Source organism: Sabethes cyaneus, chromosome 2, assembly GCF_943734655.1.
Source record: "Sabethes cyaneus chromosome 2, idSabCyanKW18_F2, whole genome shotgun sequence".
NCBI lineage: Eukaryota > Metazoa > Arthropoda > Insecta > Diptera > Culicidae > Sabethes > Sabethes cyaneus.
Genome location: NC_071354.1, coordinates 62,321,666 through 62,346,393, shown reverse-complemented (window position 1 = coordinate 62,346,393; position 24,728 = coordinate 62,321,666). Strand labels below are relative to the sequence as shown.

At 39.9% G+C, this 24,728-nt stretch overlaps 1 protein-coding gene across 1 annotated transcript in view; it reads left to right on the top strand.

Moving 5' to 3' along the window:
• The window catches only part of LOC128738119 (heterogeneous nuclear ribonucleoprotein L), a 456,878-nt gene that overhangs the window by 412,745 nt on the left and 19,405 nt on the right, over positions 1-24,728 (top strand). Inside the window, exons 8-9 of the mRNA XM_053832989.1 lie at positions 14,870-15,048; positions 16,303-16,395. Of these exons, the coding sequence (XP_053688964.1) occupies positions 14,870-15,048; positions 16,303-16,395 (272 nt within the window). The remainder of the gene's footprint in view (positions 1-14,869; positions 15,049-16,302; positions 16,396-24,728) is intronic.

Below are 24,728 nucleotides of genomic sequence, written 5' to 3'. Positions count from 1 at the left end.
TCTAATGTTACTATTGATAGTTTTTGGTGGTCTTGTTATTGATTAATGTTTTATTCTAAAATTTCTCGAGTTCGATTAGTTATTGAGTTACGCAAAAATTTCTGTTTCATTTGTATGATAGTCCTTATCCTCCTACCACAGGGGTGAGGGGTCTCAAACCATCATTAAAAAAATCCTGCCTCCAAAGCCCCCCACATGCCAAATTTGGTTCCATTTGCTTGATTACTTTTCGAGTTATGAGGAAATTTGTATTTCATTTGTATGGGAGCCCCCCCCCCCCTCCTAAAAAGGTAAGGGGTCCAAATTCATCATAGGAAAAATTCATGCCTCCAAAAACACCCACATGCCAAATATGGTTCCATTTGATTAATTAATTCTCGAGTTATTAGGAAATTTGTATCTCATTTGTATAGGAGCCCCCCTCCTAAAGTGGGAAGAGGTTTCAATTCACCATAGAAAACATCCTTGTCTTTAAAAACACCCACATGTCTAATTTTGTTCCATTTGCTTGATTAGCTCCCGAGTTATGAATAAATTTGTATTTCATGTGTATGAAGCCCCCCCCCCTCTTAAAAGGGAGAGGGGTCATTATTCCCCTCCTAAAGAGGGGAGGGGTCTCAATTCACCATAGAAAACAAAAATTGCCTGCAAAAACACCCACATGCTAAAATTGGTTCCATTTGCTTGATTACTTTTCGAGTTATGAGGAAATTTGTATTTCATTTGTATAGGAGCCCCCCCTCCTAAAAAGGTAAGGGGTCTCAATTCATCATAAAAAAAAATCATGCCTCCAAAAACACCCACATGCCACATATGGTTCCATTTGATTAATTAGTTTTCGAGTTATGAGGAAATTTGTATTTCATTTGTATAGGAGCCCCCCCTCCTATAGTGGGGAGGGGTCTCAATTCACCATAGAAAAAATTCTTGTCTCCAAAAACACCCACATGTCTAATTTTGTTCCATTTGCTTGATTAATTCTCGAGTTATGCAGAAATTTGTGTTTCATTTGTATGGGAGCCCCCCCCCTCTTAGTAGGAGGAGGGATCTCTAACCATCATAAGAACCTTCCCTGGCCCCAACAACCCCTATATGCAAATTTTCACGCCGATCGGTTCAGTAATTTTCGATTCTATAAGGAACATTCGGGCAGACAGAAATCCATTTTTTTAGGCATAGATTTGTAATGGAGCCCCCCCTCTTAGTGGGGGGAGGGGACTTTTGCCATCGAGGGAACCTTCCGTAGCCCCAAAAACCCCTACATGCAAATTTTCACGCCGATCGGTCCAGTAGTTTTCGATTCTAAAAGGAACATTCGGACAGACAGACAGACAGACAGAAATCCTCTTTTGTAGGTAAAGATATTTATATCAGAGGCTTATGTCTGTCGCCAAAACGAGGGGCGCGATATGTATTTTCGTGGCAATAATCGCCCACATTAAGCAAAGACTCAAACCAATCATAGCAGATTACATTCAAGACGAGCTAAAGTAACGTAGTTGCACTTCATAGAGTTAAATAGCAAAGAAACATACAACAGTAGTGAGGTTTCGCATCCATTCTTTATGATGCTGAAATTATTCCCATACTGATTCAATAGATGGAATCTATGCCATCACAGCTTGTAATGCCAAAAACTTTACAATGTAATACATTTGTAAAGCAATGGTTGTGCCACGGTAACATTAGAAGCATGAATGGTTGAAAATAAAACCAATTAATGCATTCAAGCCCTCGATGAGCTCTTGATAAATCGATTATTACCTTGAATAGCATCACATTTCCGGGTTTAATTAGGATTAAATTTGGTTTTTATCTCATCTCAAAATTTCATGTGGGATAGTGTGTATTTCCAGTGCGATGCGGCGTCGAACAAATATTATGCCAGTTAACGTATCGCAGCGAGCTGAAGTCATGCAGTAAATTATATACCTAATTGTACTCTACCAAATGGAATTTTACGGATTATGATTATTGTCACCCATAACATCAATTATACATCGTTAATCTTTCTATTTTGTAGTGTTAAGTATCACTATTTAGCTAACAACTATTTTATTTATTCGATGTCATGCGATTCGGCCTGTTGAACTTGTACATTATTTTTCAAGTTTCTTGTTTTTTTTCATGATAGTATCACTTTAGAAACGAACATTGAAACATTCATCCCGAAGAAGGCGAGCAAATTTGCTGGAAAAATTATGTTATCGCAAAAAACGCCAAATATTTAATATGCACCTGCACAGTTCAATGCTTTTTTTAATTTCTTTCTATTGAAATTGGAAAACGTAGCTGAGGAGCCACTCAATAGTCCACCGGCCGCCGCATGCCCCCACATGTTTGAAAACAAATTGGTTAACTGGCCCTGGTGAGGCGTGAAATTAATTTATGATAAATATGTGTGCCCTTATTCGTTCGACAGTTTATAGCGGATTACACTAAGGATCGAAGCTGTCATCCCGGAATTGCATTTCGGTGTTTTTTGAACTGGATTTTCTATGCGAGCGCACTTGAAAAGTAATGAGTAATTGAGATAATTTCGTGCGTTATAGCCATAATATGTTGTTCGGCTTTTACTATCAGGGGAGATGTTTCAAATTATTTGGATACATTTCTTGTTAAACAATTTGTGTTAAAAGTTACAAATAGCGAAAAGAGAAGGGAAGATAATGGTAAAACAACCGAAACCTCTATAGTCATTTTGCGACATGACCGAAACTCTACCAATATGGATGTCAAACTTCAAGATTTTTTAAGAATGAAAAATATTGGAAAAATGAAAACCCAATAGCTAAAGCGCATCTGATAACTTAGTATGCTTTTCAGGCTATTCGTTCGTGCATTTTTTACCTTAAATTGACGCTATGGATATGCGTGATTTTAATATCCATCAAGATGGCACAATATGCAAAACAATGGAATACTATGTGAACATAATTTCAATACACTACAGATTGCGGATTAAACCCTTCTATTGTTATGCCTCTTACAAAATTACTTTAGCAGTTTTTCTACTTATGTTGAATTGCACTTAAAATGCTCACATTTGCAAAATATAGTTTTCGTATGAAACATCATGAAACGCTGATTTTAGCAAGATTCTTCCTTTTTCAATTGAGTGTACCATTAAATTGTTCATCATTTCACTGGCACTGTCCCATCCTGTTGGGAAGCACGAAACTATTCTTTTCGTTTCGGTTCACGGTTTCTCCTGTGCATTATGTGATTTCGAACGGCAACAGCTGGAACATTTCCGAACGCCACAATTTATTTGACAAACCAAAAAAAAAGTAGTACACGACTAAACGCTAATGGCGATAACCTTCCGTGCCAGGAAGCATTGACGTTAGTAGTATCATTACGCTCTAACGTTGTGGTGTGTGCTGTGTTGTGGTGGGAGGAAAATCATTTTTAACGCTCCATTCAACGACACTGTGTTGTAGGCCAGATTTGACCAGCCCATCTTTAGCTTTAGCTTTACTCAGGCCTCCCACGGGCCACCATACGGGCAAACACAAACACACTCCTGTCTCGTGGTAGTTTGTTTGGACGACGTATCTTTAGCCGCAGTAGTCCATAGTAATAAACCAGAATTTATTTGCATCATTTGTCCAGTACCGTACCGCTTCGCTATTGTGCTTATGTCCACAAAGTCGCTTCTGAAGTCCCCTTCACTGGTGGGTCGGTGTACGGTTCGAGTTGGACACTTGAATAGCAGCACAGCGACCGCAACTGCTCGGAAGCGGTCCTAGTGGAAGAGGTACACCATCTGTAAACCATCAACGATGAAAAAGTATCCCACAAAGGATAACGATTTGTAAACCCCCGCCGAGCTGCATTTCATCTCCTTTCAAGTGCATGTGAAGGAGCAGTGCAGCGGAGGGAAGCTGGGATGCTCTAAAATAATGGAATCTTTCTGCTACATCTTCTGCTTTGATAGGTTACCGGTACACGAACCAAAGTTGGTACCTGTTTTTAAAAACATAAAAGAATAGAAGTATTCGACATTACCCCTAATTTTCCCATAACATAACATGATTTTTCAACATTTTAAAAATGATGCGTTTAGTACCTTGTTAGCAATCTCAGAACAGTGATAAATGCCTAGCTACTACTAGCATCAACGCTGAATTTTTATGACGAGAAACCACTGTTAAGCATGTAACAATCTCCTCTTATCGCCATTTTCACTCAGTAGCTTGTTTCGAGCTCAGCTAGCTAGCTAGCTAGCTAGTTAGCTACCTGTAGATACCGTACAGCCAACGATGATAGTCAGTCGCCACTGTTTGCTGCAAGCAGGAGGAAGAAAAACTGCACGGTTCTTTTCATTCGAAACATCTTATGCAGTGTGGTGTTTAGATGAAGAAGAAAGAAAAAATAAAGAACGACCATCCAGCGAGCGTCGCTCGTTGTCTCGCTCTCAAGTGCAAAGCATTTAAACTTCATCAAAACGCGCATTATGCAGGGGAACGTTTACCTCCCCGTTCGGTTGCCCTCTGTTTGGTCTCGCTATTATCCGTTGCTCGTGCACGTAAACCGGAAACGTTGCCGAAGGATGCATCCCATTATATCCGGCTTCTTGCGAAAGATAAGACCTTCGGTAGTGCGACTATAATGTGGTTGAGGAATGGAGCGCAAAATTGTTTGCAAAGTTTCGCCGTCCTTGCTACCTAGCCGAGTTTTTTTCTTCCCTGTTTGTGTAAGTATTGATTTAATCGCCGGAAAAATCGCAAGACTGACTTGATTGTGAGTTGATTGGATTTTTTGAAAGTCTAGTATTGATTTTAAATCGCTTCGCATTGCAACTGGAAACGGGCTGATCTTTTTGATTTATGACCTTGGTACTTATTCTTTGGCTCAAAAAAATCCTGCAACGTTCTGATTAAAATGACGAAAATAAATAAAACTTATTCTAAACATGATCTTTTAGAAATTGGTTACCTTTAAAAGCGTGTATTTTGTTAACCAACCACAGAAGATTTCACGGTCTTGGTTGGTCGACCAATGTCGCTGCTCTCTTCATCTTCAACTTCCGCTTCATTATCACCCAATAATTATCTAGTGAATGGAAATGGGAGACAATTTGGTGAATTCAGTTCTTTTGGGATGAACTGGACTCCATTGTCATTGTACCATTGTAGCACATCATTGCTGTTATGGCAACAGTCTGGATCTGGCCAAAACGGTACGGGTCCATCGTAGACTTTTATGAAGGGCTATCTTCTGCTGGCTCTTGAGACGTGCAGACGAATTCTCCGATTGCGCTCATCAAAGTAAAGCATTAATAGTTTAAACACATTACATTGATATTGATGCATTCAGTTCTTTCGCCAAATATGTCGGGATCAGCCTTGATTTTTAGAATGCATGTTAACCGCAATTTACGAACAACGGTTCCACAAAACGGTGTTAAAAGCTTGCATATGCGACCTCTGAGTGCAGCGCTATCACCGCCCCATTTCTAAAATTAAAAATTTAAAATGAAATTACATTTAATCAACTGTGAGTTGCAGAAAGATCAATTTATCAGTTTGTTTTCATATCACAGGAAGCTAACTAACATGATTCTGCTAGAAATTGAAATTGAATAACTGAATATATTTACCTTATTAAAACAACTAATTTTGTAAAATTTCGATGGGGCGTTGATTTTACGCAACTATATAATATGCACGATAAAATTTAATGCACATATGCATGCACAACTACGGTCGACCAATTCTATAGCTGATTTTATGTTTGATGTTTGATTGCTGCTTTCAGCAGAGCGTGGTTAGACTACTTAAGTTTAGAAGTTGATTCTTAAAGAGGTTATAAAAACCTTCTGCAGAGTAAGCCACTAGGTCGCAAAGCAGTTTTATAGCGGTTATCAGAATGTTCTAGAGAAGCTCTTATTAGTTTCATTAGCGGTTTCATGAAGTTGATCACGTATTAAAATTTAAATTGCTGCTAGGGTAGTAATTCTTTCAAATTAATCGCATTTTGTAAAACAATGAATTTAGTGAAGACAAAATATGAAAAAATAAACACTCTGGAATCCGTCGAAATATAGCTGCTTTTTTACCATAAGAAAACTATTTTCACTAGGATCTCGATGGCAAGTTGTTTGCGGCAATAATAGTCATTTAACCCTAATTTTCTCAGTTACCGTCGTGAAAATTGCGCTGAAATTAACTTAAAAAAGATAAAGAAATAAAACCATGCAGTACATTTACTGTGAAGAAACAATAAACCGTTGGAATGCATATAAAATATCTGTCTTCTGATGAGTTTAAAGTGCCGTTATCAAGAAAGAACTTACTTTTTCGGCGACAAACCGTTTATCGAATCTGGTCCGAGCTTAGTTGGTTTCGAGGTACGATGCTGGTCTAATAAGCTAGTCATCGTATGTTTGAATCTCGGCTAGGCGCTAGACAGCCACGTAGCCAGAAGGGGGGCCCGGGGGCCCAATTTTGATTTTAACTGTTTTATGTGCATATTTTTTCGTTTAGAACCACAATACATTAAATGTATTATAATATATTATAGTTATAACCAATAAGATATGCATATAATGTATTAGGCGCTAGATAGGACTCCTGGCCCCCACCTCTGGCTACGTGGCTGGCGTCAGTAGCCCCGTAACTGTCCTGTACTCTAATAGTCGGCTGTGAAGTCCGTCGATAAAGAAGGGTCAAATCTTAGAAAAGATGTTTAAGGGCTGTCGTACTCTAGTCGCCCTTATCACCCGCTGTTTAGCATCCTCTCCAACAGCGCTTATCCAACGGAAATGGGGTCTGCCTCGAAGTCGACGGCTGCTCTCGGGTTCTCTGCTGAATATTGCTTTTGCTGGTCTCTTATCCGGTATCCTTGATACGTGGCCAGCTCACTGTAGCCTTTTTTTTTTCACTGTAGCCTGCCCTGTTTTATTCGCTTCATAATATCCGCATCTTTGTAAAAGAGCAAATTTCGTGGTTCATGCGCCTGCGCCACACTCCATCTTCTAATATGCCGCTAAAAATTGATCGCAAGATCTTACGCCCATAAACATCAAGAGCTCGTTGGTTGCTTTCTTTCAACGTCCACGCTTCAGGGCCGTAAAGCACTACGGGGAGAATCTAAAGACTAAAACACGAGGTTGGTCTATTTCATAGGAACGGAGCCTTTCCCCGAAGTCCCGCGCTGAGAATCGCGGCTAACACGCTGACAGACGAACAGCGTCACGCACAGTGTTTTGTAAATCGCAAGGCCCTGCATAGCGTCGTCGTCCTGCCAGTAAAAACAAGTTAGATTAAAAGTTTAAAAGTTAGTTAGGTTCGAATCCGATTATAATCTCAGATTATAGCTTGGTTCGACCCATGCGCCTTCCAGCATTGGACAAAAGGTAGGAGTCACAACGACTACTTATTAAGCATAGGTACCAATAACCCCCCCACCCTCACCTTACCGCTCTTTCCCCTCCATTCCAAAAAAAAATTCATTACTTTCCCCTACCGTCCCTTCATCAATTGTAGAACCACCGCACCGTTTCAAAAAATAGTTATATAGAGCGCTAGTTTCGTATGGAATCGCAGGCTACGGGACCTCAGCTGGCTACGAAATCCGTAGAAGGCCCTGTTAGCAGCCGCTATCCGCCACCATATACTTCGTGTTGGCAGAGTATGACAAGCCGTATCCTCGCAGCTGGCTTCTTAAGATACGTGTACGCCTCTGCCACAGCTCTACGGGTAACAGCGATGATATCGATGTCATCCGTGAATTCCAGGAGCGTGTGCGATTTCATGATGATGGTACCACTTCTCTGCAAGCATACTTTCGAATAGCACCGTCCAATGCAATGTTGAATAGCAAATTCGATAGCCCATCATCTTGATTCAAACCATCTAACGTCACAAATACGTTCGATACCTCATCCGTCGCACACCAAAAAAGCAACATCGTCCGCTATTCTGACGCTTGATTTTGATCCATCAAGGCTAGCCCGTTTCAGCATAGTCCATTTAGTTGGAAAACAATGTTCAAGCACAATTCGCTATGGCTCATTTCGTTCAACTGAATCGTACGCCGCCTTGAAACCAATAAACAAATGGTGTGTATGCCAGTTGAATTTTCGGAATTTACCGAGGATTTGTCGTAAGGTGAACATTTAGTCCGTCGTGGAGCGTCGCTCTCTAAACCCGCACGGGATAGAAAAATAGGGGAAAACGAGACAGAAAATAGACAAATAAAACGAAAAACATAAGTAAAACCAAACCAAACCACCAACCAAGCATAAGTAAAAGGAACCAAAAAGAGGAAAAACCAAATAAAAAGGTAAAATGTAAACCGAAAAGAGGAAAACGTGACAGAAACTTAAAGACAGAAAATGACAAACAAAAATCAAAATGAAAAATATAAGAAAAACCCGATTTAATCCACCTAGTGGTGAAAGGAACCTTTGTTATACGGTCTTACTTGGTATTTGAGATAGAAATCGACACGTTTTCGGAACATAATTCATCTATTGGTTAACGTTGCGTAATGCGTTGGTTTACATAAAATTTTTGAAAATTGAATAAGTTTACAAATTTTGAACAAAATAGGAACACTTTTAAATTTTGATAGATCCTTTTTTCATGTAATTGCTGAGTAAGGATAAGTAAGTTGTTATTAATTTGAGTAAGTGCAAATAGAAGTAAGTTGTAAGAGGAAATCTTATTCTTTAACATATACATTGCCTAGTAAAGGTCTAGTTTATAGGTTTTTGAACTATGCATAATTTCCTGTAATGCCATTTATATTTGATTCACATCAATAGAGTTTTCTTGAATAATTTTAATCAATTTTTATTAACCTTCGGTTACTCACGCTCTTATATTTTGTACAACACGTGTAGGTTTTTCAACGCCATATTGTTATAAAGTTACAAATCGTTGTTTAACTAAAGAATATTATTCAATAAACTTATTCTGAGCAAAATGTCATAATTATTCAATGCATTAATAATTTAAATTGTTTGAAAAATAGATCAGCATAAACCGCCATCACAGAAACGAAACAATCAGCATGCGAGGTGTACCGCAATTGACCCCAAGTGGAATTTTTTCTCGTTTCTTCATATGGAAAAATGGTGTCTGTATGCAGCAAAACTAGCCAATGTAAAATGTTTAAAATGTATCCGTCTGCTGGTAGTCGAGTAATTCGTAGTCAAAATTAAGGTATTTTTTATAAACAAAGTTCTACAGTTCCTAAACAAGCAAACATAGAGGTATACTATATTCAGCAAAGTTGTGTATTTTTATCATTTGTACAATTTTGTAATACAAGAAAAAGTCATACAACAATTACAAAAAGAGCAAAAATATAAATACTGAGTTTACAAATTCATATACAATAAATAATATTTTTCTATCTGAGCTGTAGAGATGGAAGGTTACTGTCTCTAGCAAAATTTCTTGTAATAATATGCTCTATAACTTTGCAGAGCACATCAATGTGTTATATTGACACTGAAGAAAAATAATTTTTTTTATTTCACTTTTAAAGGGATTAGTCAAAATTTAGATTCCACCAGACGATAGAGCTTTTAATTTCAAGAAACTATTCTAAAGGTTTGATAAACCTAAAACCAAGTTTTTCCAGCCAAACCTCTAGTGCGCACGTTTTCTTTGGTTTGGGGTTATAGTGCGCGCGAGTAACTGTGTTGCAAAAGTTGGCGCGAGTGTTCGAGGGTTAATATCTTTTGACCGGTTTAACCAATTCTTATGAAATTTTGCATATATATTCGTAGTGTCAAAACCTCTCGTTTGATATTAAAATAATTGAAATTAGGTAAATTATCTTGGTTAAAATCATTATAAATTATTGTTAATTTTGGTGTGGTGTATACGGTTGCTCATAACTTTCAAATTAAACGTCCAATCAAAAAACCATTCAATAGTGATCTATTAGCATATATTATCTTTCAAATGAGACTAATAGCGCATAAATCGGTCTGGCCATCTCTAAGAAACAGGCGATAATTATTACCTTGTCAAAACAGGTTTTTTAAGCATAACTTTTAAACTACTTGTTTGTTTTCAATTAAAAATTTCTGAATAATTTAGCTTTAATAAGGGCTTTCATTTGATACTAAGATCGTTGAAATCGGTCATGTAGTTCTAGAGAAACCCGTGTCACGTATTTTTCACATTTTTGTTTATAACTTTTAAACGAAACGTCGTGTCACGAAGCAACTCAATAGTGATCTACTAAACAATAATACCTTTCAAACAAATGTAATAGCGAACGATTCGGTTCAGCCATCTCTGAGAAACAGGCGATAGAAAAAATCATTACATACATACACACACACACACACACACACACACACACACACACACACACACACACACACACACACACACACACACACACAGACATTGCTCAAATCGTCGAACCCTATCGATTGGTATATGTGACTTGGCCCTCCGGGCCTCGGATCAATTTCGTGTTTTTCGACCAATTTTTAAACCTTTGTTATAGTATAACAAAGGTAAAAATATAAAAGAAAGAGAAAACAAAGTAAAATCAAAAATAGTAAGAAAGTACGGCAGAAAAAAAGAATAAAAAAATGCAAAAGGAACAGCAGAAGAATAAGAAAAAGGGATACAAACATGAAAAAAGAAGACAGATATATAAATAGATAGACAGAAAAATAAATAGACAGCTAAACAGATGGATAGATAAATAGATAGTTAGAAAGATAGAAAGAGATCCTCCTTTCGTGGTTAGAACATCAAGAAATAACAATGTCCCTGCTGCCATCGGATTCCTCATGAAAATAGTTTTTTTATTAGTTTACATTTTCCCGGCGGAATCTAGAGATATGAACTTTTGCGTCTTTTTATATCGGGAAAACTAAGGAAAAAAGTCGTTTATTTAGCAAAAATTGTGAGTTACAGACGCGTGCCGTAAACAAACATCACACCAATAGAATCATTATAAAATAATTTTCTTTTAACATAAGAAATTGAATGTGACTGACAAGGAAACATCACTATCGGTCACAGGCTTAGAGCTTAACCATATACACCATAGTGTAGTCCTGTCGATCCAGAGCTTCACTGCACTGCTCGTATAAGTGTAGCTAATTGAACTTTTTTAAGAAAACTTAACATGAAATTTGTATGGGCATTCGACTTAATGGAGGCGCATGGTACATTGTGAATATCCTAAACGTATAAGTAACAGATCAAAAGATAAATGATATTGTTTAAAAAGAATAATTAGATTATGCAACAAGCTTTTCTAAAATCCCTTTTTCGTTCACCTGAAAGTGTTATTAAATTTTTCTCCTCGTTAATTCCGGTATGCATGTTTGGTGTTCTGAATTGAAACTACAAATATAATTGAAAAAGCAAAAATTCGTGCAAGATTGTTTTTTGCATGTTGCATATCTCAAGACAAAATTGTGCTGGTGTATTAAATTCATATGGATGTTCATCAATGAAGACGTTCCGATACCATGAATACCATGATACCATAAAAACCTTCAAGCCTTGGTACCAAAGCATGTCTACTCCATCATTTACTTATAACCGGACCACGAATTAATTTTTAAAACTCTGTCATCTTCAACTATGTCCAATAACACCTCTTTCATCCTTTACTTACTTGACTTTTTGACAACAATCCACTTATCGAATCCATGCCGAATTCAGGAGCCGTCTCCACATTTCCCGGTCTTGGGCTGCCGCTCACCCAGTAACCCCTAACACCTGCTTCTCTAGCAGCTACGTCAACAGCGCTTATCCAACGGGTAGTGGGTCTGTTTTCGCTGGTCTCTCATCCAACATCCTTGCTACGTGACCAGCCCATTTTAGCCTGCCGTGGTTTGGTCGCTTCACAAGATCCGCATCTTGGTTTACTTGTTAGATTTCATGGACGATACAATACTCGTCTGTTTATCTGTGGTGGAAGGCTTCGGTATCGGATAAATCGTGTCTAATGAAGCAGTTCGGGAAAGAATTGGAATCCAATGCCATTCCTAAGTCCTTGATATCGCTAAGACGTATATGATTGGTGTTTTGCTTCTAGTAAACGAAATGACTTAACATGTGGAAACACGCATAGTGAAACACTAATCTGCAAAATGATTTACAAAATCATGTAGCTGTTTGCAGTTCTTAAACAAGGAATTGTTTTATGTCATCTGCATTTAATAACGTGCATGTAGATGGAATAACAAAACAAATGTCCTTAAGGTACGTGAGGTAAAGTAATGGTCCTAACCTACTTCCATGTGGAACCCCGAGTTTGGTGCATATACTGCTTGTTTCAGTAAAGCCAACTTTTTCTATGAAAAAAAAAGTTAAGTAGTTTGTTGTGGAGGATCAAAGCTGCTATCTTGTGGAGCTCCAAATATATTGGTTAGATTAAATTAGATTACATAGACCGTAATTGAAATAGTTATATATTGAAATATAATCTCCTATTTGGCATCGAAGTACGACACTGATCTGGCAAACCAGTCATCGTATGTTCGAACTGTGAGAGATTGTTACCCAACAAACATTTTATTTGAAGAGCAGTTTATTCAACCATTATACAGCTAATATCCAGTAAACAAGCGCTTGATAAGTCGTTATTCAACAAAAATGTTTGGTGGGTAAAGTCAATAGGATCGTAGCAACAGCCCTGCAATTGTCCTGTGCACTAACAGTTGGCTGCAAAGTGTGTCGAACAAAAAATCAAAAGGTCGAATTCGAAGGTTTTATATTGTATTGAAGAGCTTTTCTTTCTTAGTTACAACAACATTAAAACTGTTTCCTATTTTGTGGTTTGACTGTGGGATAACCAAAGAGATCTCTATTTTTTCGAAAGTGGAAATTTTTCTACATACAATTTAAAAATAGTAGCGTTCGAATAATCCAATGGAGACGCATGGTAAAGAATACTTCGAAATATTCATTTCTTCTCTCTTGATATGGGACATCATGTATTTTCGATTGGCACATTTCCTATCTGTACAGTGCATATATCTTCATATAATAGAACCGACACCAGCTTAATGTAGATATTCTCAATCTACCCGACCTGATACGAAGCTTGCTCAAAATAGTAGTTTGGTACTACAAGTCGTCCACTGTGACGGCTTCATTAGTTTCCGCTGCCTCAGGTAGGGATCCAGTGTACTTTACAAGCAATAAAATATTCAATAGGATCTGATCTATTTTCTTGGAATATCCCCGCTGCTGGTCGCCCGTGTGCTTGCTTGTACCATGACTGCATAGCCGGCATGCCCGTGAAACAATGTAACTGCAACGGAAGTCACTTTCCGCGCCGAACCAAGGAAAACAGTGCATCATGTTTCACGGGACGGAACATTCTCGCTCAGCTACACACACATACACTAACCGTTTTGCGACATGCAAGGACAGACGACAAGCTGCCGGGTTGAATTATTTGTAGCATAGCAATCCTATTTACACTTGCTTCCGTAACAAGCAACAGCTTTGCTGATATCGTTGTTGCTGTTGCTGTTTTTGTTGTTGTGGGGCTATGCTCGAGAAATTGATTAGGGACTGGGATTAATTTGAAAGCTGTCTCCAGGATGGAGTAACAGTCACGATTGCCTACCGGACGTCCGTATAATTTAGTGCAAAGATGCTGTCTTTCATTCTAGAGAGACTTCTAGAGTTGTTATTTGCCTCGGCAGTTGGCAGGCGATAGTTTGGTAGAGGGAGCTAATGATGGCATACAATGCAATGCAATATTCCAAGATGGGGTTAGTCTTAGCAGCTGCAAATGAAGAATAATTTTAAAATTTAATATTGAATTCAATTTAGTGTTCAGCTTGGGAATGTAACACCTGTTTTCCGGTGCAATGCTTGCTGAAGCAATGCTTCGTTAACACCTCCCGTGTGGTATATAATGTAGCAGAGAAAACTGTGAAAAGCGTTCAGGTTTAGATTGAAAATAAAATAATTCAAATCATGCTCGAAGCTTGTTGATACAGTGTCAGTCGGTACGATAATTCTTGTTTCTTCAGTGTTACTATGCCGTCGTGCTATTGTTCGAATTTGATTTTTTCCATGACCTTAGTCAAGCTTGAACCGAACACAGCAAAAGCTAATCAAAATACTAAATGTGAATTTAAAAGATAATCCGAGATTAGAGTCATAATTAATTTATTAAATTGCGATAGGTGCTAAAATATATGGCATCTCCGTTCTAGGCGGATTTCTGCATGTGCGAAATCCAGGAAATTTATTAGTCGTTAAAGTGAAATATTGGCCCCATTCGAAAATCTGCTAAACAGTTCTAGAAATGCCCCCGTGTATGATGCTAATTTAGTTCGTGTTGCCGAGTAAATTTACAGTTATCTTTACCCGTCTTTTCGTATCGATTTTTCCATTGTGTTGTAGATAGAACGGGTAACAATCTTTCAAGGCCCAGAACAAGGCTTTACGCTCTACAGTTCATAAGAGCCGATAAGAGCCCGACGGATGTGCATTGTACAGTTAAAGTTTTCCCTACTCTTTTACATCAACCTCAGCGAACTGCACGCGACATGGTTGTATTTCCCTACAACAGTTTAATAGAGAAAAAAACGTTATCCTTTCACCCACATCCACATGCTGCACATGTGAACGTTAAGCCGTTCACCATAATCGTTTGTTGTTCAACTGACAAAAGGACACTTGAAGTAGTGCCTTTGAAGCGCTGAACAGTAAATTACTGTCCGCCGTATTAGCAATAGTAAAATGGCTAACGCTACATGTTATGTAGTTACTTTGATTCAAAATTGAGTATATTAAATTCAGCGTAAAAAATAACATTGAACCACATCTTCACGCTCAAATATGTGCCATTTGATCCTTCACTAATATCCGATTATTCGATTATTTCTTCTTTCATACTTCAACAGAGCCAGCCCTCCTGGGAGCCGGTGGAGGAAACGGTTTCGCCCCGAGCTTTTCGCCGCCCGAGTTTCATCCGTCGGAAAATTGGAAGCCCACCCCGGCCGGAACACACGTCGGACTGATGAAGGACCCACCCATAGCCCGGAACGGACCGGCCAACTTCATCCAACCGGCACAGCAACAGGTCGGTATCAAAGACGTGAATCAAATCACATACATTCTAGGCTACACACGACTAGTGGACGTGAACGTTACCGAAGGGAATGAGAGAAGATTTCATTCAATGTTTAATTGAATTGAAAAATACTGCGGGATTATACTGCTCTTATCTACACTTGGCAAGCAAAAAAAAAAGAAATAATATAAAGGAATTTACTGTGGCTGACTTAAATCGTGTCCCATAAATAAGAGCGAAGATTTACAGTGTATTCCGTCTTCGTACGCTCCTTGTTTTCGTTACTGCGCATTTAAAAGAATGAAACTCTTCTCAAAGATGACGGGGAAATAAGATTCCGGAACGAATCACGCCGCTCTAGCCGTCGTCGGTCGGTCGTTCCTAAAGAACAATGTATGCGTCATGCTTTTCACCTTATTTTTTTCTTGGTGAAGTAGACGCATGGTACTTGATTCAAACTTCAACAAGCTTGCATTTGCCAGTTAGATCATGCGAATGCGCCTGAATGTAGATTTCTGATGCCGCAATTGTGTGAAGCATTTTCTAAATCGTTTTTCTATTAGAATTTCCATCCAAACCAATGTTGAAATATCTGAATATTGTGTCAGAATATCTGAATATTATTAATAAGAAAGTAAATTAAGAATAAATGTTTAAAAAATTGCTTTTCCAAGGCTTCTGAAGTCATCCATAATATCAGTTTGGCATTTTAGAAAAGCTATTGATGAGGCAATTTGTTTTTGGCGAAAGCCAGATTTCTAGGACGTCTCTTCACGACTGGAATTATAATTTCCATAATAAGTTAAATTTACCGAACTTCACGACTGCTTTGTCGGTCCGACACCCGACGGCAATCCATCGTCTGTCGTCGTCGTCGTCGTCGTCGTTGTTCAAAATTGCATTTTTTCTGCCAGAAACGCTATTTATGATTTTCAGAAAGAAAAGTGATTTATCTATTTTTGCTTTAACCATTTTCGCTTCATAACTGGAAGTCCTCGGAAGCAGCAGATTCAATTTCGGTGTTCAACTTCGGTGTGCTACGAAATAACTGTGAATGACAGTATTATGCGTCGCAAATATTTTTATTTCACTGATTGTATCATTTAATTGAATCGGTAAGAATCGGTAGGAATTTATCGCTTCTGCTTGAGCCTAAAAGCATAAAATTGGAAAAGAAATTGAATTAATAATATAGTTTTACGGTTAGCAAACATTGTTCGTATTCTTTCTACTAAAATGTTTTTTTTCTTCGCTCCATTGCAGGGTGCCGTCATGATGGTATATGGACTGGACAACAGCACAGCCAACACCGACAAGCTGTTTAATTTGTTCTGTCTGTACGGTAACGTTGTCAGGGTAAGTTGAACTTAAAAGATGGTTAATAATCGTGGGGTGCGTTTTTGCAGAAATGTTCCTTTCGTTATCGTTATTTTAAGGAAATTTTATTCAGGGGTATTGGAAATAAGCTGGTTGAACGACTGCTACTGTGTAATTAGATGGTCTGCTGGAAAATGAATTGCATTGACTTCGAAACAAAATTGGCGTTGATTAAATCTAATTTGAAACGATTTTTTATACAAAAATATTCAATTAATTGACTGGATTTTATGCAAGCTCGAGTACCTCGTAAAGTGGGCACTCCTGCTAGAGGGAAAATACTTTGGAATCGTAGCGCATTTACACAAAACCTAGTACAATATGTACTCAGAATTGAAATTAAATTTAAGTACCCAAAATAGTGGACTTGCGAATCATTCCACTTTCAGTCTCAGCTTTCTTTACGGACAATTTCTTTTCACATTTTAGTGGTGTACTATTCATCTTCTTCTCCGGCTGTCCTTTCGGTTCGCCCCTTCAAATGATTGCCCGATTGTTGCCGGTCATTCTAGACCCAGAGTGCCAAAACGTACGGACAGTCAGCCGGACGGACATTTGGTGCCAAGAGTGAGATGAACAGTGAATTTTTCACACCATCAGGGCTTATCTACTGTCCGCATGCCTCATTTCGCACAATGATTTATCTGCTACTTGATATTTGTGTTTCCCTTTGCCGGTGCGAGGCGAATGCGATGCCGACCACCGGCAGTCATCGTTCGGCGTGGTGCGATAGTAAGGAGGAACGACGTGGCAGAGAGTAGTGTCTGCAATTATTCTACAATTGTGACATTCTTTCGCCCCGTCCCATTATTTTGCATACTACAACGGAACGTCGACGACGCAAAAGCATATCGTTTGCGAGGATGCAGTGTGCTATGCCGGTGGTGGTATCCTGATGAGACAGATGAGGCGTAGCTGCGCCGCTATAAGTGAGCAATTCGGGAGACACTTGTAGCGTTGAACTTGATGGGATCGAAATTGATCGTGTTTTTTCGGTTACCCTTTGTTGAAGTGATTAATCATCATTAAAAAAATTAATGACTAGCCAACAATGCTGCCTGCTCCGAAATGCAGAGAGCTTAATTTTTCATTTAATGAAAGCGCATGATAGTTTGTGCGGAAACAGTTTCGAATACAAAACAAAAAATCTTGAAACAAAACTTCGTGTGTTTAAAATTGAAGCTGTTTAATTAATTAATTTTAGCAACACAAATAAGCACGAATTTCGGAAGATATCTTTACTTTATAGAAGTATTTAATGTTTCGTATTGTGAATCTATTTCAAAATAACAGTGAACAATTCTCATAGATTTATTGTTTTCAATGTTCGAAAAATTTGAACTAAACTAATTTAATAAAACTGTACCTAGTGCTTGCACATTCAAGAGTTTATGCTTTAGCAAACTGGTCGGCCGATGGCATGGTGGCGTTTCAAGTCCGATAGAACTGCGCCTCGCACAGATGAACCCGGTGATGGATTGTTACTCGAGAGAGGTGAAATTAAATCATCAAAAGGCACTCGTATCTTCCTGCACCGGTCGTCGGAGAAGATCGGCAGGTACGCACCGTACGATGGGAAGGTGGCAAGCGCCTAGCGAGAGTTCATTTGTGTGAGCTGCCAGACTAATTAATTTGATTGATATGTGCGCCCGGCACTGGGTAATGAACAGAGCTTTCTGACGCACACCGCGACCAATAATTCCGATGCTTATAACTAGAACCGATTTCGATCTGCGCTCGGTCGTGGTATCGTGGTTTGGTGCCGACTGCTGATGGATTGTTGAAATGTTGCCGACATATGAATGGTGCTTAATCACGCTGTCAAACGTCGGTCGGTTGGCTGTCAAGTTTATGCGATTGGGAAAAATATGGTATCACATAATGCGTGAAATAACATGACATTCGTCAGTCGTCGGTTCCGATCAATTAAACCTTCAATGCAGTGGTTCCTGAAAATGGCAGTAGACAATTACTTAATAGTTCTGCTAAGCAAGGCCATTTATTAATGCAATCTTGCCTAAGCTAGTGACAACGGTAATATTCGTTATCAGACAAATAGTCGTAAATTTTTAGTTGAGATCACGACGCCTAATACTGTAAGTTATCAGACCAAAGACTATGTGTGAAAACGGCCGCAAATTTGAATTAGGGAGCTTGGCGCCTAGAGACAGCGTGTACGAATTCTGCACAGTACCTTAAACTAAAAGAATTAACAATACGTGGTAGTACAACAGATGGAAGTGTGTGAAGAAATAATAAATTATTCGAATTTAGCCCATGCGGGTCGATAGCCTAAAAAAATATCATCGTTACCGCTGCGTCATTTCGCCTAGAAACGGGTTTTGAGGCTATTTCTGACTTATTTTTGGTCGCTTGAACTAGTCGTCGTCATCGTCAGCAGCATAGATCTTGTGTGATTCGTCACCAATTTCCCAGTCGCCTCAAAAGTCGAAAATCACTTTTCGACTTGGTTGAGCCATCTTGTATGTTGAACCTCCCTGTTCCTGGTTCCGGTGGGGCTGTTGAAGAGAACTGGTTTCGTCTCACTGTCGTCCGGCATCCTTACAACGTGTCCGGCCTACCTGTCGACTTTGGCTAGATGTACAATGGGAATTTCTCCAACGCCTCCGCCTTCGCCACTCTCCGCTTTCAGTTTGTATCCCGCCAAATATCCAAATAGCCGCTTGAACACGACCTGCGTAAGCTCAGTTTATCGGGGAAACCGTATTCGTGCATTATCTGTCGTAGCTGGTCTCGATCGGCTGGATTGTATGCTACTTTGATATCAATAAAGACGTCCTGCGTGGCCACGTTGTACTCTCGAGATTTTTGCAAGATCAGTCGGATGGTGAAAAGTTGGTCACAGTGGCGCGAGTCCCCTTGAAGCTCGGCTGAAAATTTCCTACGAAACCTTGTGCTATCGGTGACAGCCGGTATAACAGGATCTGGCAGAATACCTTGTCCCCAGCAGTGGCCGGCGCTTCCAACCAGTCTGCGGCCGTTTCGCCCTTAATCATCTAGTGTTACCATAGATAGTTTTTGGTGGTCTTGCTATTGACTAATGTTTTATGGAAAGGGGTTAGTCCCGGCGTAGTGGTTAGCATTCACGCCTTTCACGCCGAGGACCCGGGTTCAAATCCTAACCCCGCAGATGTCACGAATGACCCAAGCTGGTTATAAAGTGACTATATTCTAACAAAAAAGTGTCTAAAATTCTCGAGTTCGATTAGTTTTTGAGTTACGCAAAAATTTCTGTTTGTTTTTTGTATAAGAATCTTTATTCTCCAACCACAGGGGTGAGGGGTCTCAAACCATCATAAAATAAATTCATGCCTCCAAAGTCCCCCACATGCCCAATTTGGTTCCATTTGCTTGATTAGTTCTCGAGATACGAGAAAATTTGTATTTCATCTGTATGGAAGGCCCCCTCTTAAAGGAGAAAGGGGTCATAGGCAATTTGCATTTCATTTGTATGGGTGCCCCCCCCCCGCTTAGTGGGGGAAGAGGCCTCAATTTACCATAGGAAAAATTTTTGCTTCCAAAAACACCCACATGCCAATTTTGGTTCCATTTGTTTGATTAGTTCTCGAATTATGTAGAAATTTGTGTTTCATTTGTTTGAGAGCCCCCCCCCCCCTGATAAAACTGAACCTTGACGTGGTGTAGGGCTATTTAACTGATCAGCTAATTAACCAGCGGTCACGTTTACTTCAGAATTGGGTATATGTCAACATATATACTTATTAGTGATATATATATGTATTAGTGATTTCCAGGATTCTCGGTTTTGGGCTGCCAGTCAGGGTTTCTGCGCTCCTGCTGCGCGTGCATCTTCCTAGATCGCACACACCCAACGAGTGCGTGGTCTAGTGCGTGGAAGCCGACGACCTCGCCCAGGTTCTCTGTTGAACACTATTTTCGCTGACCTTTCTTCTGGCATTCGGGCTACATGTCCAGCCAACTGTAACCGCCGACGTCTGATCAGCTGCGCAATGTCATCATATTTATACGCCTCGTACAACTCGTGGTTCATGCGTCTACGCCATTCGCCGTTTTCCATCTTGCCGCCAAGTTTTGACCGCAAAATTTTTCGTTCAAATACACCAAGTATACGTTGATCTGCTTCTCTCAACGTCCATCACTTATTACCGTAGAGAGTGCGACTCTATGGTTTAAAGCTTCTGTCGGCTACCGCGGACGCCGAGGTCATACTGCACTCAATTTGCTTTGTATACTTATCTTGGGACAGTGCAGAAATGCCAGTAGGATGAAAGATTAAATTTATTTCCACGGATCAAGCCCTGATGACTTGAACGTCCTCCCTTCGGGCATAGGCGTGTTGGTTATGCCTGGGTCTCTACCTGTGTTTTAGTGAACGACGTTACCTGCCTCGGTATGTAGAACTGGTTTCCCTGGAGTCTCGGTATGTAGAACTGGATTCTGATGATGACAACACAAAAGGGCCCGTTTATGCGCTACTAAGCGACCAGCTGGATAACCCGAAAAAGGAAAAAAAGCAACTCGTACAAATATTAAATATACTAATTATGACAGCCTTCGAAAGCCTCTGTCAGGCCCAGTGTCGTGTGACCTTCCTGAGATTCTTCTATTTTCGAAAATCTTTTTTTTTATTCATATTTTATCAGCATTTTGATAGTAAATTTTACTAGATGAGTTTTTGCCTACTTTCGTAGACCTACGTCAAGCCTGCGTTGCCCAGCTAGCATTTTTGTATGTATACTTACTTTACTTTAGTGGCAACGGTCCAGTACCGATCCTGCGCCGGTCCTCCAGTGCCGTCGGTCCTGGGCTGCCGTTCTCCAATGCCCACGAATACCAGCTGAACGTGCATCGTCTTCGACAGCATACACCCATCTGGTGCGGGGTTTGCCTCGGAGCCTACGGCCTCTTCCTGGTTCTCTGCTGAAAATAGTTTTGGCTACTCTTTCGTCGGGCATTCTGGCCACGTGTCCAGCCCACCGCAGCCAGCCACATTGCACTACCTGCACTATATCAGCATATTTGTATACTTGGTACAGCTCGTGATTCATGTGTCTGCGCCACACTCCATTTTCCATTTTACCACCAAGTATAGATCGCAGAATTTTACGCTCAAAAACCCCAAGCTCGCCGATCAGCTTCCTTTTCGTCCATGATTCGTGTCCATAAAGGGCCACCGGGATGGTTAGTGTTCTGTAGAGCGCCAGTTTTGTGCGAATTTGCAAACTACGGGACTTCAGCTGGATGCGTAATCCGTAGAAAGCCCGATTCGCAGCTGCAACTCGTCGTTTCACTTCGCAGCTTACATCGTTGTCACATGTCACGAGTGTACCAAGGTATATAAATTTCTCCACTACTTCATATCGTTCCCCATATAACTCCACCTCGGCACCAACACCACTTGGGCTCCCACGTTCCCTACCAGCAACCATGTACTTCGTTTTGGCGGTGTTAATGGTAAGTCCCAATCTCGTCGCTTCCCTTTTAAAATGCCTGAAGACCTCTTCCACTGCTCTACGGTTGATTCCGATGATATCGACGTCATCCACAAAACCAAGAAGCATGTGAGATTTCATGATGATAGTTCCATTCCTTTCCACGTTTGCCCTTCGTAATGCACCTTCCAAGGCAATGTTGAATAGCAGGTTAGAGAGTGCATCCCCTTGTTTCAGTTCATCCAACGTCACGAAAGCAGCTGAGGTCTCATTCGCTTTTTTAACGCATGATTTCGATCCCTCCAACGTCACACGAATCAGCGTAATTAGTTTCATCGGAAAACCATGTTCTAGCATTATCTGCCATAGCTCATTTCGCTTAACTGAGTCGTACGCCGCTTTAAAGTCCACAAACAGATGGTGTGTCTGCAAGTTGTACTCCCGGAACTTGTCCAGCAACTGACGCAGGATAAAAATTTGACCGTCGTGGAGCGCCCCTCACGAAAACCAGCTTGGTACTCGCCGACGAAGGACTCCGCTAACGGTCTCAGTTTGCAGAACAGGATACGGGAAAGCACCTTTGTGCTGAAAATCGTATGTGTGTCAGTTATTATCATTATATACGACTGAAAATCAACTTAGGCACACTTTATTAAGCATTAGTTACGATTCCAAATTTGTTAAGAGATATTTACGATAATTTTCATACATTGATGTACTATTTGATGCTAGCTGGGTGGTGCTCTTTAATACATAATCTTCTATTATTTTAAATCGACTTTCCTTGGAAAAAATCATAATTCACAGACGTAGTTTATCAGTGTTAGCATAAAAAAATCGGCTTTGCAGATTGTGTTTGCATAAACTATTCAATTTTGTTCACAATAGATCTAAACCGTGAGCCGGAACGTCGGGCCCTAGGGAAACACACATATTTTTATAATTGATCCAAACACATTTGACGCAGAGAATACAGTAAAGCCATGTAAATACAGTGAAAATAGTCTAACAGCTTTTTGGAAATATCGATCAAAATAAAATATCAAGCTCGTCGAAAATATTTAAACTCACCCTAAAAATACCACAGGGAATATACAAAGTTAATAACTGTACATCACACACAAACACTGCTTCTTCAGAAGTGAAATATTACGATCGAAGTGATGTATCATGTATTTCCCAAAATGCTACTTTGTACCATTTTCGATAAATATCCTTCTCGAGGAGTCGAGCTCGGCTCCTCCTTCTGTCCGTTCCCACAATTGCTGTTTCCATGGTACCATAAAATACTTAGTTTTATGTGAACATTTACTCGGATATTTGTGCCTCTTGTGACAAAAGGGGAAGACACCATGATCTATGTGCGCTAGCAAAGACAGATCCGTGAAAATACGGACGAAGGATGGGATGGCTTCTCTATGGTGACAATATTGTTCCTCGCCCACTGACCGGCGGCGGTGAATTCATTCCATTCTTTTACGGTGCGGTGATTTCTGCTGATAGGAAAACATTGTTTTTTTTTGTGTTCAGTGACTCAAACTGGCCATCAGTCGCAGTCGAAGTCGAAGTCACAAAAGAAGTGTTCGAGGGCATATTGGCAGATTTGCTGATAGGAGGCGTTCGTATCATTTCAAGCTTTAATAGTGACCAGCGCCAGCGGTATAGATTGCGACAAATGGAGTGTTAACTTGAAATGACCCGGATTGATTGGGCTAACCGCAAAGCGATATCATAATATCGCTTATGGTCATTGTGTCGTTTACTGTTCACTGAATCAACAGAATTGAAACTGCGTGGTCGAGGAAAAAGAATAGACCTCTTTTGTTGTGTCATTGTAATGTCTCTTTCGTTACTCAATAAAATGCTGTTAATTGCTAGTGTTTTATTGAGGGTCCTACATACGTTGTCCTGCATCGACTTTTCTCCTGTTACTTAAGAATTGAATTTTATTCTTCACATATACAAAACGCGCGTCCTCTAACATTTAGTTTGCTAAAAATATACTCTAGAGTTCTCATTCTACAAGAAAATATTCCATGCAAACTGTTATTCGACAAAGAGGTAAAACTTCTCACCAGATCCAGATTGCATTGCCAGTTGTAAAGGCACGAATCTCTGATTCCGTTTTATTACTGATGGTTTCAATCCATTTCCGAAATACACTTTTACGCTCAATTTTCGTAACATCATATCCGCCGCGCGAACCTCATCTATTTTCGACGTGATATCACGAAACAGCATCCGCAAATTTTACAGCACGAAACGCCTTCATGCTGTTTGTGGGGAAAAAAGCCGTATTCAATTCAACCGCTGGCTGCTGCTGTGCTTTCGTGGTAAATTTTTTTCCACTTCGTGTTCGCTCCATCCTGCCCGTGCCGGAGCCTGCCTGCCTGCTGGGGCGGCGGACGGAATGCAATTCATCCACTGGACGCCATAAGCAGAAGAGCTTCACTTTTCAATATGCTACCAAGTAAATGCGATATTGAATTTATCGACGCGCGTGACTTTAACATTTATTAGCAAGGAATTTCGTCGAAGGGAGCGAGAGTTTACGCCCCTGCGTCCGTTCGCTATTCGTGTTCTTCGAAATCACATCCAGTCGTTTCATAATTTTACCCCTGCCCTGCCCAGAAAAGGAAAAGCCGTGCAAATCTACCTAACAAATTGGTGGAAGGTTTCCTGTTTGCAGTAAGTTTTAGCTACTTCCGAACGGAAAGGAGCAGTTTAAACTTTATGGTTGTGGATTTTAGTAAGAATTGTTTCTTCGAGTTGTCTTTTACCACTTTAATTGCTAAAAAATTTTATGGATGTCGGTCTAAACGACCACATCTCAGAGCACGTTAATATTTTACGATTCAACCAGGATAACACACGATA